This window comes from Hippoglossus hippoglossus, chromosome 10 (genome assembly GCF_009819705.1).
Source record: "Hippoglossus hippoglossus isolate fHipHip1 chromosome 10, fHipHip1.pri, whole genome shotgun sequence".
Taxonomy (NCBI): domain Eukaryota; kingdom Metazoa; phylum Chordata; class Actinopteri; order Pleuronectiformes; family Pleuronectidae; genus Hippoglossus; species Hippoglossus hippoglossus.
The window spans coordinates 24,517,274-24,537,154 of NC_047160.1; the positions used below are offsets into that span (position 1 = coordinate 24,517,274).

The 19,881-nt window shown below is 40.2% G+C and overlaps 2 protein-coding genes across 2 annotated transcripts; both read right to left on the minus strand.

Annotated features, from left to right (window-relative positions):
* Window positions 1–4,511: 4,511 nt before the first annotated feature.
* On the minus strand, window positions 4,512–5,870 carry LOC117769234 (nuclear factor 7, ovary-like; the record flags this gene model as incomplete). Its single annotated transcript, XM_034598022.1, has 1 exon — window positions 4,512–5,870. A coding segment is annotated over exon 1 (1,359 nt), but the record flags the coding sequence as incomplete, so codon positions are not given.
* A 3,249-nt stretch (window positions 5,871–9,119) lies between these two features.
* On the minus strand, window positions 9,120–10,568 carry LOC117769233 (nuclear factor 7, ovary-like). The gene has a single exon (XM_034598021.1). It carries the CDS (start codon window positions 10,566–10,568, stop codon window positions 9,189–9,191), a length of 1,380 nt encoding a protein of 459 aa, XP_034453912.1. The 3' UTR covers window positions 9,120–9,188.
* Between the last annotated feature and the right edge of the window lie 9,313 nt (window positions 10,569–19,881).

Below are 19,881 nucleotides of genomic sequence, written 5' to 3' on the forward strand. Positions count from 1 at the left end.
TAGACGCGTACGAAACCGCCCTGACTGGGAAATCGCACTCTCACCGCACAGCATGCTGTACAGATTAGCTCGGGGTCGGAAATTACAGAACATCTCCCAACCTCAGTGGAACTCTCTGCGGGGGCCGTGCCAACTTTCAGGGGCCCCCCCCCCCCCGGCTAATGAAGCTCCCGTTTCCCTTTCAGGCTAAAAGGACGTCTCTGTCCTGTCCTGGCTCATTGTGCAGGAGATGGATGTTTATTTTCACTTCGTACGGCGGCGTGGTAGAAGTGATGTTATATATAGGTTTTTAAACCTTATATTCCACACATTTTGGAGCATGAACTCAAGGCTGGAGTCTCAATGTTACCCCCCCCCCCCCCCACCGGGCCCTTCGATGGCAGCCGTGCATTTGATACCGGTGTAACTCAAGAAATGCTTACGAGGTTAAACTTTGCTTAATGGGCTGCCTCAAGGATCCGTCTGCACCTCTCTTCTTTTCTTCTTGTCTCCTCCCCCCCCCCCCACCACCCTACCACCCGTGACATGTGATCACTGAATCGAGGGACACAAATCAAGGGACGGCCTCTCGCTCGTGGGAGGCGGAGCACGGGTCTCGCCAACAGTCAGCATATTTTAGCAGGGCTTTTCTTTTCTTCTCCACATCTTTCACGGAGGAGCGTTACACTGTCAAAGCTATTATTTTCCGCCTTGACAAACTTGAAATCTATCCCCTGGTAATAATAGAAGCTGCAGGGGGGTGGGGGGGGGGCCTCAATGTACAGCTCAAGATTTACTCACTTCTCCTTGGACGGCTTCAGACTTTTATCTGTGTGTGATACACGGCTCTCACGTGGCCCCGGAGGAAATCGTACCTGACTGCAGAGCTACACGCTTCACATCTGAGTAAACAGATAAGGGCTGAAACAAACCTCTGCTGCATCGTGGTGCATCGGTCGTACCGTCCACGGCGCGCAGCGGAGAACACGAGTTCAAATCCTTCACTTGAAGCTGCAGGGAATCTAAGCTGACTCTGCTGGTTTCATGTGTTTCAGCTCATTGTTTTTTTGTTTTATAGTTCATCACTTTACCAGAGTCTAATAAACCCACTGCACAAAAGACGCTAAACACACATGTGGCAGCTGGAGAACCAAGTGTTTTCCTTGGGAGCTGGTGGAGACCAAAACAGAGCAAAAATAAGAGTGACTATTGACTTTGCATTCATCATTTGGACAGAAACATGATTCCATAAGACTAATACCTTTGCTCCTTGTCTGCAGGTTGGGTGAATGGGTAATTAATCAGCCTTAAAGTTATAATGTGGGGAATGTTGTGTTCACAGCTTGTTTTTGCTGCCCCCAAGTGGCCATAACATGAGTAAGGATGACTTTAATTAAATGTAAAATCGTAATGAATAATTGATCCTTTCAAGTAGAAGTTCAGCATTTAAAATGTTGATTTAAAACATGTTTTTTTTTAAGTGCTGTACAAGTAAAGTTCATTATTATTATTTTTATTTGTACATAAACTCCAAAACGCCAAAAACACTGTTTTAGAGAAATAAGCAAACACTGTAATTTTGAAAACAGATTGATCCATGATATATTATTATTTGATTATTTATTATTGATGCGTTTACTAGACTGGTAATAAGAATAAATATAATTGAGGATACTGCAAGTAAATACGATAGATTTATACTCGCAATTATGTGCACAGTTATTAGACAGTTTTTGTCGATGGGACAGTCTAAACTGTAGATTATTGAGCCATAACCATAATCCTCTCATAAGCATCTACAACGAGGACATAGTCATCAAGTCAAGTGTTAAGACAATTACAGAAATTGCTTTTGTGCCTTTAAGTGAAACCCTGTTGTGGAAGCTGTGGCCTGGAGGAAACTCTGTATTTTCCAAAGTCAGGACGACACGTATTGATCCTTCTCTCCGCGGTGAAATAGTCCCGGGGATAATTTAAACGTGAACTCATCTGGAAGGGCAATCAGGCCGGATTCAAACTGGTGCTTAACCCGCGATGCCATCAGTCCCCCAACAAACCCAGTGTGGTGTTCAGATCTCCTCTTAGCCGGTGTCATGAAACCAGCAGCACAAACCCCCATAAGTACAGTTTCCTGCAGATTGAATATTTTTATGGCTTCAGAGAATCGTGCCCCTGCTGATGGGGAACTTAATACCTTCATTTCACTTTCTGCCAAGTCACTATCTTTATTGGTCACAAGGGAATTTACCAAATGTTACCAGGTAATACGTTTGTATTTCCATTTCCTAATTCAGACATAAAAAGTAATACCTGATTATAAGTGTTGTGTTTTGTAAAAATAACAGACGAGGGGTTTTTCCTGCTGTATAAATGTGAATATTACATTTACACCATGCTATCACATGATCGAGACTGAATGGACGACCTGATGGCTCCTCAAAAGTGAAGCCAAAGTGTCTCTATCACCCCCTGGTGGCTGGCTGCAATATAGGTCAGAAACCCTGCCTCATCCATGTTAGCAATGGGAGCATGGGCCAATGTAAAAAAGTAAGAAGAAAAAGATTTAACAATCCGTCTTCTGCAGCTCAGGATGTTTCTCGGACCAGATCAGGGTCCAGTGCACGTGTGAAGGGGAAGCAGGGGTCTCACGAACAGTTCCACACTTCCCTCGCTGCAGCTCTTCACTGTCCTCCTCACGTCTCTGCAGCCATATTAGTTTCAAAGGATTCAACAAGCACAGTCTTCTTCACTCTTCTGATCTTGAATCGGGAGCAGAGCGGCATGAACACAACAAACCAGAAGCTGCTCCGCTGTTTGATTCCCGTCCGTATCATCAAAGGTCACATCGTTATTAAAATGACTTCAATTACTTTTGGATTGTTTGCTCTGTGCAACCTGAGTGTGGGAAACATTTAATAATTATAGCAGAGTAAAAATGTACATGATCAAAGCTCAGACGACATCACTAAGATATTTCAATGCCTCTTTAATCGAAACGATTCATTTATTGACGAGTGGCAACGACAGATGTCATTTAAAACTTAATTTAGATTAGATCTGGTTAGTTTTGGTGCAAATCTTCAAACCATAGACTGTAAATAAAGATGGACGATGCATCAAGAGACAAAACGTGACGTGACTGGTGAGCTTTACACAAATGCTTCCTGTTTATGTTTCAAAATAAGAGCCTTGTGCCTTGAAGAGCATTGTTTCTGTATCTAAATCTCTTCGGAATCTCGACACGGATTCAAAACGTCGGTATTGAGCGTCCAATCCCTGCTCTGATCCCTTAATGATCATTTTCCTCAAAATATAATAATTTAAAGCTTTTAGGATTTTCTTTTTAAGGATTTTCATACCTGGGATGTGGAAATGAATTTAAAGTATATATATATATATTTATTGAAATGCAATTTTAATTCGGTAACATTCTGCATCATAAAAACAGTTCCCTGTATGTATATATTTATATGTGGATGTTAGTCAAAGCAGCCGTGGACACAAGCATCATCAACACAGTGTGAATGTAAACAAAGCCCATAACCAGGCCAATTAAACTGGGCTAATTATTTGTACGACACATGCTACTTCATTGTTGACTCACTAATTACACGGTTAATTAATTGTTATAGCCTCTGTGCATCGCTTTAGTATCAGGGAGGAGGTTGAGAGATGAAAACTCAGAACTGGCTCATCCCCTCAAATGAATTCAGATTCTGACAGATTTCCATCAGCAGCTATAAACAGACCTGTGTCCTGAGGAGGAAGGTTATTTTTTGTGATGCATACAAATCTAACTCTGCAAAATCTTCACTGCTACTGAGGAGAGCTCAGGAGAGTTTATATTAATGATATCACAGCGACACCTGCTGGCAAGATGCGGTATTGTACATTGATTTCCCCCTTCTCTCAAACCTCTCATATTTATTTTGCTTGTTAAAACTGTGATGATTATAAATGTTAATGTGTTGACTTGTGGTAACATGATGTCACATCTTTTAAATTAACTGTACAGTAAAGAACAGAATGGAACAAGTCATTATTGTGAGTTGATGCTCCCTGTTTATTAAAAAAATCAATAAACAAGCTGGGGAAAACACACACAAACAAAAGTAATAATAACAAATATATGTTGGATTATTTCATATGTGAACAGACTTTATGTGATTAAACATGAATCATGTCTCATGTGTGAGTTTTAATAAAGTTTGTTGAATGTGAACAATGATCAGCTGTTTTTGATAAATGTGTTTTTATGTGGATCTTCATCAGTTTGCTCGACTTCATGGATCCACACAAAATCTAAATGATAGAAAACATTTTCCATGAAAATAAAAAACAAACCAAAGATAAAGATCAGAAAATAATGAAATCTTTTTACACACGTGGAAAAGTCGACAGGAGAAATAAAAATGAGTTAAAGGAGAAATAAACAAAGCTTTAGAATAACGAGTTTAACATTTAAATTCAGCAGATTTCTCTTGAAGAAATAAACATGATGAATAAAATCTTTATCTCTAACTGCTCTGATCCAGCGTCACAGGGACATTCACAGGTAACAGCTTCAAGGGATCTCTAGTGCCAAAGCATGGAAACATCTTCTGAGTGAAAGTGTGTGTGACGGTGTGAATGTGTTTGTTAGTATCAGGATCAGAGAACGACAGTTCTCCTCTGTTCCAGTCCAGTTTCACTCTGATCCTCTGGATCTTCTGCACAGAGAGAACAGATGATGCTGGTGGTGACCCTGCTCTGTATTTACCTTCATAGAACCATATTCCCCAGTATCCAGACAGTTTGTTTCCCTTCCTCTGGACAGACTCTGCTGACACACCCAGTGCCCAGCGTGTACTGTCTCCAACCAGGACGTCCCAGCTGTGAGTCCCTGAGTTAAAACCCTCAGATCCCAGGACTGAGATGTAATGATCAAACCTCTCTGGATTGTCAGGAAGCTTCTGTTTCTCTCCTCCTCTCAAACTGGTCAGATCTTTAGACAGGACGAGTACTGGATGAGCAGAGTTTGGGTCCAGAACCACAGGACTGTAGGAGACCATGTCCTTCATCTTGTTCCAGATGTTGAAGCTCAGGTTGCCCAGATGTTTGGCCTCGTCTATCAGAGCTCCTGAGGCCAGCTGTGGATCATCCAGCAGGGGGCGCTGCTGGACTCGTTCCACTGCAGCCTTGTAGTTGAGCAGGAACGAGACGTCTTCAGCTCTCAGCTCGTCCTCTGTGGTTCTGATTGTGTCTGAAAGAGCCGTTATGTCTCTGCTCAGAGACTTAATCTTCTCCTTCATCATCTGACTCTTCTGCTCCTCTTCCTCCCTCAGTGCAGTCATCCTGGCCTCCTCTTCCTCCTCCAGAAACTGGTGAATCTTTTTAAACTGCTCCTTGATCTGCGTCTCTGTGAGTCCGGCCTGGACCTTAATGTGTTCTCCTGTTTGTTCAAACTCTACTTTAACACGTTCAAAACACTGTAACTTCTCCTTCAAGGGCTTCAGAGTTTCCTGAAGCTCCTTCTTGTGTTGTTGTGCAGCTTCATCGATGGGTCTGTGGTCGCTGTGTTTTTTTGAATCTCTGCAGACGAGACACACTGGCTGCTGATGGTCCAGACAGAAGAGTGTGAGTTTCTCTGAGTGCAGACTGCAGAGAGGATGTGAAGAGCTCTGATCTCTCTCCTGTAAGAAGGTCTCACACAGGTTCTTTAACGCCAGGTTAGGTGGTTCGAACTTTGAAGATCTTCTCTTACAAAGTGGACACTCTTTTACTTCTTTGTCTTTCCACCAGTTCTTCACACAGTCTTTACAGAAGCTGTGGCTACATGACAGAATGACAGGATCTCTGAAGACATCATGGCAGACGGGACAGCAGAGATCCTCTTCTAATCTGGAAGCCATTGAGTCTCCAGGTGAAGCTGAAAACAGACAGTCAGTCAGTCACAGCTCCACGAACTTCACTGAGGTTTACTTCCTGTCTGAGTCGAGGTGTTTGTTAAACTCACGGTCAGTGTGTGGAGAGTCGGCAGGTTGTAGTTTGACTCTTCTCTCCTGTAGCTGGACTCACTCAGGACGTTTGGTCCGGTTTGGTTCAGTTTGGTTTGGAAGGTGAATGTGATCATCTGGTTTTCAGCCTGCGTCTCTTCAGGGAGGAACAGACGTGTCCTGGTTTCTCAGGTGTGTCAACACGATTGTAAAAAGTAATAAGAGCCTTGGACTTGATAACTGGTCAAAAGTCATTTGCCAGCAACAAGCTCACACAGACAAGAGACTTGGTTGTAAAATAGCTGCTTGAATATGATTGTGATCTGCTGAGTGTTCAGAGTTCAGAGGTCGTTCTGCTAGAGTGAAAATTAAGTATTAACAGGAAGTGCAGGGGAGAGAGTCTGTGACTTAACTGCAGAGCTGAAGTCACATTAAAGAGACAGAAGCAAAGTGTAAACAAATGGAAACAATGTCAGAAAATGAAAAGAGGGTTTTATAAATTCAAATCAGGTCAAGTTTGCTCATTAATTTGTGTGAGTGCAGTAAAAATTGTGACATCATCAAATGATTGAATATTTTGTTGTGATTATTATACCTTAAGTGTGACAGCATTATATGTTGTGACTTTGGGCATTCAATAAATGTGTCTGTCAGAAACATATTTAATATTAATATTAAAATATATATAAAAAAGAAGCCAAATAGGATTATGAAAAAAATGCTTATATCCAAAACTGCTTCAGTTCATCATAAACTGTGATCTAATGCACTGCTGATGTTCCTGTGGTCACTGTCTTGATATTAATCCTCCAACCAGTCATGTGTTGGTTCATTACTTCTTGAAGCATGAACGCACTGGACACCACACAGGCCTGTTTAGATGTTACTGTGACGAAAGAATAATAATAACAATTAAAGCCCTCAAAAAGACAATTCATTTGCCTGAAAAAAAATGATAATAATAAAAATAACTAATAATCCTTACAATTTAAATAGGGCCTCCCACCGTCGGTGCTCGGGCCCTAATAATAATAACAAGATAAAAAGTAATCAAAATATGAAAAAAATAATGATAAAAAAATATTATTTTCATAATAATAATAATAATAATAGGACGCAAGATGGCAGCATTCGTAACCGGGATATTTTAGCAACATTTCTGGACAGTTGGAGGAAGCGTCGTCCATCTTTATATAGTTTATTGTATCCTAAGCTACACCATGAACCGTAATATAGTTAAAACACAAGAAGAAAAAGATTTAACAATCCGTCTTCTGCAGCTCAGGATGTTTCTCAGACCAGATCAGGGTCCAGTGCACGTGTGAAGGGGAAGCAGGGGTCTCACGAACAGTTCCACACTTCCCTCGCTGCAGCTCTTCACTGTCCTCCTCACGTCTCTGCAGCCATATTAGTTTCAAAGGATTCAACAAGCACAGTCTTCTTCACTCTTCTGATCTTGAATCGGGAGCAGAGCGGCATGAACACAACAAACCAGAAGTTGCTCCGCTGTTTGATTCCCGTCTGTATCATCAAAGGTCACATCGTTATTAAAATGACTTCAATTACTTTTGGATTGTTTGCTCTGTGTAACCTGAGTGTGGGAAACATTTAATAATAACAGCAGAGTAGAAATGTATATGATCAAAGCTCAGACGACATCACTAAGATATTTCAATGCCTCTTTAATCGAAACGATTCATTTATTGACGAGTGGCAACGACAGATGTCATTTAAAACTTAATTTAGATTAGATCTGGTTAGTTTTGGTGCAAATCTTCAAACCATAGACTGTAAATAAAGATGGACGATGCATCAAGAGACAAAACGTGACGTGACTCGTGAGCTTTACACAAATGCTTCCTGTTTATGTTTCAAAATAAGAGCCTTGTGCCTTGAAGAGCATTGTTTCTGTATCTAAATCTCTTCGGAATCTTGACACGGATTCAAAACATCGGTATTGAGCGTCCAATCCCTGCTCTGGTCACGCACGATCATTTTCCTCAAACTATGATAATTTAAAGCTTTTAGGATTTTCTTTTTAAGGATTTTCATACCTGGGATGTGAAAATTAATTTAAAGTATATATATATACATATATATTCATATACAATTTTAATTCGGTAACATTCTGCATCATACAAACAGTTCCCTGTATATATATATAAATACATATTTATATGTGGATGTTAGTCAAAGCAGCCGTGGACACAAGCATCATCAACACAGTGTGAATGTAAACAAAGCCCATAACCAGGCCAATTAAACTGGGCTAATTATTTGTACGACACATGCTACTTCATTGTTGACTCACTAATTACACGGTTAATTAATTGTTATAGCCTCTGTGCATCGCTTTAGTATCAGCGAGGAGGTTGAGAGATGAAAACTCAGAACTGGCTCGTCCCCTCAAATGAATTCAGATTCTGACAGATTTCCATCAGCAGCTATAAACAGACCTGTGTCCTGAGGAGGAAGGTTATTTTTTGTGATGCATCCAAATCTAACTCTGCGAAATCTTCACTGCTACTGAGGAGAGCTCAGGAGAGTTTATATTAATGATATCACAGTGACACCTGCTGGCAAGATGCGGTATTGTACATTGATTTCCCCCTTCTCTCAAACCTCTCATATTTATTATGCTTGTTAAAACTGTGATGATTATAAATGTTAACGTGTTGACTTATGGTAACATGATGTCACATCTTTTAAATTAACTGTACAGTAAAGAACAGAATGGAACAAGTCATTATTGTGAGTTGATGCTCCCTGTTTATTAAAAAAATCAATAAAGAAGCTGGGGAAAACACACACAAACAAAAGTAATAATAACAATAAATATATGTTGGATTATTTCATATGTGAACAGACTTTATGTGATTAAACATGAATCATGTCTCATGTGTGAGTTTTAATAAAGTTTGTTGAATGTGAACAATGATCAGCTGTTATTGATAAATGTGTTTTTATGTGGATCTTCATCAGTTTGCTCGACTTCATGGATCCACACAAAATCTAAATGATAGAAAACATTTTCCATGAAAATAAAAAACAAACCAAAGATAAAGATCAGAAAATAATGAAATCTTTTTACACACGTGGAAAGGTCGACAGGAGAAATGAAAATGAGTCATAAGTTAAAGGAGAAATAAACAAAGCTTTAGAATAACAAGTTTAACATTTAAATTCAGCAGATTTCTCTTGAAGAAATAAACATGATGAATAAAATCTTTATCTCTAACTGCTCTGATCCAGCGTCACAGAGACATTCACAGGTAACAGCTTCAAGGGATCTCTAATGCTAAAGGATGGAAACATCTTCTGAGTGAAAGTGTGTGTGATGGTGTGAATGTGTTTGTTAGTATCAGGATCAGAGAACGACAGTTCTCCTCTGTTCCAGTCCAGTTTCACTCTGATCCTCTGGATCTTCCACACAGAGAGAACAGATGCTGCTGATGGTGACAATGCTTTGTATTTACCTTGATTGAACCATATTCCCCATAATCCATACAGTTTGTCTCCCTTCCTCTGGACAGGCTCTGATCTTACACCCAGTGCCCAGCGTGTACTGTCTCCAACCAGGACGTCCCAGCTGTGAGTCCCTGAGTTAAAACCCTCAGATCCCAGGACTGAGATGTAATGATCAAACCTCTCTGGATTGTCAGGAAGCTTCTGTCTCTCTCCTTGTCTCAAACTGGTCAGATCTTCAGACAGGACGAGTACTGGATGAGCAGAGTTTGGGTCCAGAACCACAGGACTGTAGGAGACCCTGTCCTTCATCTTGTTCCATATTTTGAAGCTCAGGTTGCCCAGATGTTTGGCCTCGTCTATCAGAGCTCCTGAGGCCAACTGTGGATCAACCAGCAGGGGGCGCTGCTGGACTCGTTCCACTGCAGCCTTGTAGTTGAGCAGGAACGAGACGTCTTCAGCTCTCAGCTCGTCCTCTGTGGTTCTGATTGTGTCTGAAAGAGCCGTTATGTCTCTGCTCAGAGACTCAATCTTCTCCTTCATCATCCGACTCTTCTGCTCCTCTTCCTCCCTCAGTGCAGTCATCCTGGCCTCCTCTTCCTCCTCCAGAAACTGATGAAGCTTTTTAAACTGCTCCTTGATCTGCGTCTCTGTGAGTCCGGCCTGGACCTTAATGTGTTCTCCTGTTTGTTCAAACTCTACTTTAACACGTTCAAAACACTGTAACTTCTTCTTCAAGGGCTCCAGAGTTTCCTGAAGCTGCTTCTTGTGTTGTTGTGCAGCTTCATCGATGGGGCTGAATCTGTGGTCGCTGTGTTTTTTTGAATCTCTGCAGACGAGACACACTGGCTGCTGATGGTCCAGACAGAAGAGTGTGAGTTTCTCTGAGTGCAGACTGCAGAGAGGATGTGAAGAGCTCTGATCTCTCTCCTGTAAGAAGGTCTCACACAGGTTCTTTAACACCAGGTTAGGTGGTAGACGCTTTGAAGATCTTCTCTTACAAAGTGGACACTCTTTTACTTCTTTGTCTTTCCACCAGCTCTTCACACAGTCTTTACAGAAGCTGTGGCTACATGACAGAAGAACAGGATCTCTGAAGACATCTTGGCAGATGGGACAGCAGAGATCCTCTTCTAATCTGGAAGCCATTGAGTCTCCAGGTGAAGCTGAAAACAGACAGTCAGTCAGTCACAGCTCCACGAACTTCACTGAGGTTTACTTCCCCTCTGAGTCGAGGTGTTAGTTAAACTCACGGTCAGTGTGTGGAGCGTCGGCAGGTTGTAGTTTGACTCTTCTCTCCTGTAGCTGGACTCACTCAGGACGTTTGGTCCGGTTTGGTTCAGTTTGGTTTGGAAGGTGAATGTGATCATCTGGTTTTCAGCCTGTGTCTCTTCCGGGAGGAACAGATGTGTCCTGGTTCCTCAGGTGAGTCAGGAGAGGGTGGAGCTTGAGATGCTTGATGATAAAACCTGTAAAACCTGAAACAAATGTACAAGCAGCTCTGATGCCAGTAAAAACTACACTGTAACAAATTTCTGTAGTTTCTACAGTAACATTTTACAGTAACTTCTTGTTCTGTCGTTTTACGATGTTTACCTGTATATCGCAATGCATCATGGGACAAATATAATTACAGTAGGTAACAGCATTTTTCCACAGTAACACATTGTAAAATTACAGGCAAGTTGTATTCTGACTGTAGATGGTGCATGTTACAGTTAAATACTGTTGATATGGATGGCGTTGCACGAGGCAGTTTGAAAGACGACCTTGACATGAGAGCACGGGAGCAGAGGAGCAGAGGAGCAACAGCCGTGTCCAGCCACTACGTAATACGTAAGTTGAATGTTAATTCCCTACAAAATTAATATGGGCTTCAACTTTGTTGGGATGTCATTGTAATAACATTGTTGAGATCTTAATTGAACCAATGCTATTGTTTTCAGTTACTAAAGTGACAACTTACTAAAGTGAATGACTTAAAGTGAATCAATGGCATTTGAAATTGAAAAGCTAGTATGCAACCCTACCAGGATGCTTTGTTATGAGAGGAGCAGTTAAGCTCAGTAACATCGCGCTAAAGCTAGCATGCTAGCGCGCTAGCTGGGTGAAATGGGATTGGGCCTAAATTGAACAGTCAGTGACTGCAGTTTCCCATTATTGTAGCTAAGTCGTGTTTTGAACATAGAGACATTTGGCATTCATCTTGTCTACTTTATTGCGGGGGGGGGGGGGGGGGCAGTTGGCTGTGGAACTTGCTGATTTGGGTATTCACATTCTAACAGAGGTGGTCCAGGGCTCAAACTACATGTGTGTTAAGCAAGAAGATCTCCTTGATTATTGTCCATTAATGTGTACAAGCTGAATGGCACATCAGTGATTATATATCACCACTCCCTCCCAGATATATACTGACATGTCAGTACTGGGGGAGGACATCAGACAAGCTGTGTTGGTGGTATTACCCAGCCTACCAGAGGACAAACTACAGTCCCAAGCATTGGAGTGGAATCCAGATCTGACCTGCAGTTCATCAGAGAGGAGGATCTCCCTGCCAACATCACACCTATCCAGTGTCGGAGGCTTCTCAGCGCTTGGCAAACCGAAGGTATGTCTTAGATTAATGTTTATAAAGCACTTAAAACAGAAAAGCTCATTTCATAAAATTAAAAGTTGTATATTGTGATCCACTATGCATGTTAATTTGCTAATTTATGTAGGCTAATGAATGCACAACAAATTATTTTACTGAAGGTTTTGGTTTTCATTTTTTGTAGTAGGGATGACCTGCTGTTTTTTCCCGCAGATCACTGATCATCTGTGAGCCAAATCGGCTGATACACTGCAATACCGTTTTTTTGTTTTGTTTTAGCAGGTATAACTTTTCAGGAAATCAGGAAATCTCCAACCAGAGGACCTGCTGCCTGAGGTTATGTTGATGCAACTATATCACTGCTGGTCAGCTCATGCAATCTTGTGAAGTTTTGCTTTTCATATTAAATGGGCAAATGATTATCTTGTCTTGAACAACCTGATGGATTCGGCTCCCTCTTTTAAAGGAGCTGCCGGCGCAGATTTTTCATGAAGTTTCTTTTCGTGTGATTTTGTGATTTCAGATGTTTCATTGGAATCAATCCAACCAAAGGCACCAAGACGGCAAAGCTGGTCGGCCAAAGAAGTGGGAAGGTGCGTGAAAACAAGAACAACTCTGTCAGTCCTCACGTCTCTTCTCTCCTCAAGAGATTAATGGACTTTGAATGGTTTTGAGTGTAAGTCAAACATAAAGAATGAGGACTGTTCTCCTCCTCACTATGTGACTGGACATTGTTCTTCTCTTAACATTTTATTAGTATTTACATATTTTGCTGATATATTAAGATTTCCAAACACACTGAAAAAAGGTCATCTTTTTTAGCTAGTTAGCTAAAAGTTAAATTATACCAAAAATTATGTGACCTTCTTCTTAATACATTTCTACCTCAGGTCCTGGTTTCAGATTGGGCCTTTAAGCCGAGTATGTTGTCAGTTTTAATAATGTTTGACTATGTTGAAACTCTGGTCAATGTGAATTCCACTGGGTGGCCGGTGTCCAAAGATGTATAATTTACGTTTAAGAGCTTTTCTGAAAAAAAGGACACCATGTTCTTAAAATGTTGTGAAACTGTATTGAGTGTCAATAAAAGTTTTATTTTGTTGCAGCTCTGGCTCCGTTTTTATTTAACAGGTGAAAAGACTTTAGTGCAATGTAGATGAATTTTGGATAAACAGTATGCCTGGTCTCATTCAAAATACCTCACAGTATGCATAATTTGCAAAACTGCTAATGTAAAAAAATAAAAAATAACTAAAACAATTGTACAACATCATATTGTATTGTGAAGTATTAACAGCTATTTATTGGCAACTTTAGTTACCAGGAAACTTCTGTAATCTGAATAGAATACAAGGTAATGTTGTAAACTAGATTACAAGTAATTGCGGTTTTCTGTAAAAAAAACAAACAAGAAATTGCTGTAATTTATATACAACAAAAAACTGTAAAACGTATACTGTAATATACTGTAATTCTTTTTACAGTAATTTTACAGTACTTTATTGGCAACTTTTTTACCAGGTATTTACTGTTAATTCTACAGTCAATTATTTACAGTGTATGCATCCCCCTTATGGACTGCACTCTAACACTTTAACTCTTAACTGTGCCAGATTCATCACAGATGTGTCCTGGTTTCTCAGGTGTGTCAACACGATTGTAAAAAGTAATTCAAGCCTTGGATTTGATAACTGGTCAAAAGTCATTTGGCAGCAACAAGCTCACACAGACAAGAGACTTGGTGTAAAATAGCTGCTTGAATATGTTTGTGATCTACTGAGTGTTCAGAGTTCAGAGGAAGTTCTGCTAGAGTGAAAATTAAATATTAACAGGAAGTGCAGGGGAGAGAGTCTGTGATGTAACTGCAGAGCTGAAGTCTCATTAAAGAGACAGAAGCAAAGTGCAAACAAATGGAAACAATGTCAGAAAATGAAAAGAGGGTTTTATAAATTCAAATCAGGTCAAGTTTGCTCATTAATTTGTGTGAGTGCAGTAAAAAGTGTGACAGCATTATATGTTGTGACTTTGGGCATTCAATAAATGTGTCTGTCAGAAACATATTTAATATTAATATTAAAATATATATAAAAAAGAAGCCAAATAGGATTATGTAAAAAATCCTTATATCCAAAACTGCTTCAGTTCATCATAAACTGTGATCTAATGCACTGCTGATGTTCCTGTGGTCACTGTCTTGATATTAATCCTCCAACCAGTCATGTGTTGGTTCATTACTTCTTGAAGCATGAACGCACTGGACACCACACAGGCCTGTTTAGATGTTACTGTGACGAAAGAATAATAATAACAATTAAAGCCCTCAAAAAGACAATTCATTTGCCTGAAAAAAAATGATAATAATAAAAATAACTAATAATCCTTACAATTTAAATAGGGCCTCCCACCGTCGGTGCTCGGGCCCTAATAATAATAACAAGATAAAAAGTAATCAAAATATGAAAAAAATAAGAATACAAAAATATTATTATTATAATAATAATAACAATTAAAGCCCTCAAAAAGCCAATTCATTTGCCTGAAGAAAAAATAATAATAATAATGAAAAAATTAAATAATAAAAAAATATTATTATAATAATAATAATAATAATAATGGGCCCGAGCACATACTTTGGTGAGAATTTGAGGGCTTTAATTAGGGCCCGAGCACCGAACAGAGTGGGAGACAGTGAGACAGTGAGACAGTGAGGCCCTATTGAAATTGTAAGGATTATTATTATTATTATTATTATTATTTATTTTTTTCCAGGCAAATGAATTGGCTTTTTGAGGGCTTTAACATGCTCCAATCGTTACCAACGTTTGCAGAAAACTTGAACACATAAAAGCAGTAATATGACAAGTAAAATAAAAGGTGAAAAGAAAAGACAGAGTAGGACATACAAACTCCAAACAGAACGACCAGGGTGGGAACCCTCTGGCTGGGAGACAGATTACACAGGAACTAGACTTTAACGATCCGGTTTTTAGTCTCTATCAAGTCTTGAGGGAAATATCCGGTGGTCAGCAGCTAAATATTCCTCCAGTCACTGACGACAGCTGCCAGCTTCGGCCAAAAAACAAAGTTAGGAGCAGCAACGACGACCAGTAAACACACGAGAAGCTTCATTTTCAGGTGAATAATTAAAGTAATGTGATAGAAAGGACGTGTGAGCTGTGTGAGAGAGAAAAGAAGAACTTTAACTTTGTAGTTTAGCTTTTACAAAGCTCCTGGAACCATTTGATCACAATCTACAATTCAGAGGTTGGATGATGAGGTCTGAATCTCAGGAGACATTCCAGTTCATCCCCAATGTGTCTGATGCAGCTGAGGTCGTGGGCTCGATCAACGTCTTCCACTGGAAGCTGAGGACGAAACAACACACGTGCAGCAGCCGGAGCGTCCACGTACCTCCGGCCACTCCCTGCACTTATCTGCCTCAACTGTCACCGAGTGTAAAGCGATTAAACTTGATATCATCAGAGCAGAGGTTCATTCCTCCGGCGCTGGAGGCTCTAACGAGTGAGTTCTCTGTGGTTATTAACTGCCAGGATACGTGTAAACCACTTCATCACATGTCATCATCATCCACCCCCCCTCTGACTCACTCCAGTGTGAAAACACTGACAAACCTCTCGTGGGTTTCATCCCAGGATTTGTGTAATTCTACATTTCAACATGGCCGTGCAGTTCGGCGCTCCACCCCCCCGGAGTGAATGACTTGTTTGGTTTGTTTGGCAAATGCTGGTGCACACGATATCTCACACAACACCCGACTAACTGCTGCTGCACCCGACAGTGGAGTTCACTGATTGATAGTTTACTTCCTCGCAGACGAGGGAGATGGAGAGCGGGAGAAGCAGAGCATGCTGGGAAACAGCAGGGCCTCACATCAGACAACGAGGGGTCGCTGGGAAGGAGCCGCTGCCGAAAAAAACCAGGACGACAATTTTAAAAGGCACGTTAAACAAACGCAGACGCAGTAGATCCACTGTCAGCATTAATGCTCGGTCGTTATTAGAAAAGAGGGGCAGCGTTGTTTTGCTGGCTCTCACTCCCCCCCCCCCCCCCCCCCCCCCCACCCCACCGGCAAACAATGATCTTTTTGTGGTTCACTCTTTAAAAAGCCTTCTCAACTCAACTCCTGTTGCCTGAGACCGGGACCAACGATTCGCTTGTAAAATACCAAAACAAGAAAAGAGAAATGTCCAAATCAGTTGCTGCAGACGTTTTCCAACATGCAACAGACACAAAACTTGCAAAAATACAAATATCTGCAGAGACGGCAACGAAGAACGACAACGAGATTCGAGAGCTTTTGGCGACGCCTGTGTGGATGTGCTGTAAACAAAAACGTGAAATTTGTACGCTTAATTATTATATTTTATGTTGTTGTGAACACATCTAAAGTAGACAATCTCCTGCTGTGTTCTTTATATGTTAAAAGCAAACTCCGGTAAATGTCCGAAACCTAATTTTCCGAACTTTCCTCTGAGTTTATATCAGAAAACGACTCCACGAGTCTTCAAGGCTGAAAACAATAAACCCTGGAAACTGTTTCTCGTAAGCGACTGAATTAAAGGTGACGATTAGCTTCTGATTATCTGTCCTCGTGTTGAATTCAACTCAAGTTCAAACTTGATTGTGGTTTTACATTTTCCCTGGTTTTTGCCTCACCTCATTCAGGTCAGGTCAGATTCCCGTGCACTTCACAGGAGACGTGGTGCATGAATGGCTGCTTTGGATTACCGCAGCCCTTCATCTTCTCATTGACTCCCGCATTTGATCTTTATGACCGAGCTTTGACTTTACAATATGTTGATGGATTTTATGAGAGTCGGCACTGTGCTCGCACTGAGCTTTCCTAACCACGGAGGAAACGGGCTTTGATGGCTCTGGAGTAATCTCGTTGGGGGGGGGGGGTTTCGCTTTTCTCCGTCCGACATCTGTTTGCATCCTGCGTGTGTTTGGTCGTCAACAGAGCCAAAGATAATCTCATTTGGATTTCATTTTATCGTTCCTCGTAAACTTGTTTTGCGTTCGGATTTCTGTTCGGCCACGGGGGAAATTTCAAGAATCATCAAGCAAAATTAAAAAACTCATTTGGCGCTCGGTCGGTCTGCGAGACTCTGACGACTGTTTCCACATGAAAATCCAACCATTTTATCCAAATGGATCCAAACATGATCTGCAGCAGAGACGCCTGAAACAAACCGTTTGTGTGACTGACGTGACCGAGGAAGAAGAAACGTCTCGGCCCATCACGTTCTTCAGGTATTTGCTTCTTTTTTTATAACAGTCAGGGATCACAGCAACAAATCATTACTAACTTTTCATCTAAGTGAGCTCCTCCCAACATTTGTCACAATGCATCATTGATATATGTACTTTATAAAAACAGAATAAAGTCACATTTATAAGTGCAATATGTTAATGGTCACACAAACTTGAGGCGGCTGTGGTTCAGGAGGTCAGAAGGTCAGTGGTTCGATCTCCTCCTCGAGATGTGGGCAGATGATTTGGCTTCACTTTCTGGCTAACTCTCACTATTAGTTATTAATGGCCTCATACGTCATACGACACATCTCTATTTCCTCCTGTTGCACAGAAATGAAAACAAAATAACCCAGATACAGGCGCCGCCATCTTGTGCTCTGATGGTCAAGGTCCCGCCGCTGTCAATCATGACGTTTCACCCAATTAAACATCAAATCAATGACAGAAACCATCTTTGGAAAAACATATTCAACATGTGTACTTTGACATTTTTTGTTTGGTCCATGGAGGAGGTGAGGATTATGACCTATACTGCAGCCAGCCTCCAGGGGGCGATCCCTTTTACAGACCTGTCATCTTTATATACAGTCCACGGTCTCAACTTTCCCTTTGCTGCTGTGTCTCCATGTGTTTTTTTTTCCACATTCGTTCTCCGTCAGAACAGAAGCTGGGATCAGTGACAGCGGCGAGAACGCATCAGCCAGCGAAGGAGAATCAGCTCCAACATAACAACAAGTTGATATTTATATCAAAAGCATCCTGAGAGCTCCTGGCTCAGCCGGTGTAATCAGGTTAGCCGAACGTCTCCGGTGAGGAGCTAATCTGCTTTGATGCTCTGTCTGCTACCAAAACATTGAATCTGTGTCAGCAGCCACCGTCAGTCCGGCCACGTCCCTAATTCAATTACACCGGTTGACTCATGTCCTACTTAGCAACCAGGCGGCCGACGGCCTGATTACAGAAGCCACAAATTGTCAAATACCAAAACCTGAAGGAACGTTTACGTCCGTGCAAAGCAGGAGGGTTGTAATTATCCTCTGTAATGTTGTTTCACAGGAAGACGACGTCCTGGCTTCAGATCATCGACACACAAACAGCTCGTCCTCCTGCAGTTAGACTCGTCAGTGAACTCGTTTGACCTGAACTCGACCTCCTCGCTGAGCCTGTTCAGTTATTAAATGTGTTTTTCTGGAAATTATCAGTCTCTTGTGGTCTATGTGATGACGTATGTTTTCCCACAGTGCAATCATTCAATTATTAATAATAATAATTCATTTTTGCGTGCAAGCACATGTTTGTTGTGTTTGTTACAGTCATTCTGTTGAAACAACTATTTTCTTGTAACTAGAGACGTCATCTGCTGTTTTTCTAGAGACTAAGTTTTACTTTATAGAAGTGAAACTGCAAAGTGATGAACCGGTGAATAAGTTTGATTGATTGATTAGTTGATTAGTTGATTAGTTGATTAGATGATAAGATGATAACATACAAAATAAGAGTTCACCAATGTAAAACTGTCCAGTTCATCTACTACAAATAGAAAGTAGCTCAATGTTTATACCTTGATGAATTAAAGTATTTACACTTATGTACCTCAAGTTATTATTATATTTTTTTATATTTTGTGAAGCTCAGTTTAAATGAGCATGAATTAGTTTCTGAATGACAAGTTTTCCAGTTACACATAAAAACAGAGTTTGACTTGTTCCTGTGTTGATGCTTCTGTTTCATCTCATGTCTTCACAGGACGAGTTCATACTTTTCAGTAGAATATTCATTTTAAAAAAATACTTTAACGGAGAAATTCTACTCCAATTCTTGTAAAATTCCCTCCTGACAGATTTGTGCTTACATACTTTAACATATGTGAAAAAGAAAAACAAGTTCCTTAAAGTCTAAAAACTACAAACCCCATATTTCAGTTTAGTAAAACATGATTATTCTACACATCTTCATCAGTGAAATCTGGCACTACCATTCTTAGGCCACTAGATGGAGCTACTCACCCACAGTTCTGAACTTCATAGGATGATATGACTTCATTATCCACCTCATTAACTTTAATAAATACATATTAATATATACACTCAAATGAAAGAAGATAAAAACACAAATGACATGTTAAAATGACAATAAAATAAATTACAAACTTTGAAAGAAACAGGAAACAAAGTTTTGAACAGTTTTCCCTTTGAGTAGTTTGCATTTTGATATAAACTCTTCACTTTTTGAATATAATTTCCTTTTAATATAAGAATCTGAGGCACACATATTATTTTATTTGATAAATATCTAGCAAATTGTGTCATTATATGTAAAATAAGTATCTTATTGCTTCTATCCTGCAACTTTAGCAGCTAATATCATTAATGTCTGTATCTACAGTTTATAATATTTAATATCATATCATATTATGATATTTTAGATCATTTGTGGTATTATTATAATACTGTAATATTTTAAATAACACTTCTTGGTATTGAAATAAGATTTTACAGTAACTTTTGCTGATATTATTTAGAGTTTTACTACATATTATCACCAGAATTTACTATATTACTTTATTATGATCATATTTGGGTGTTTTTACTC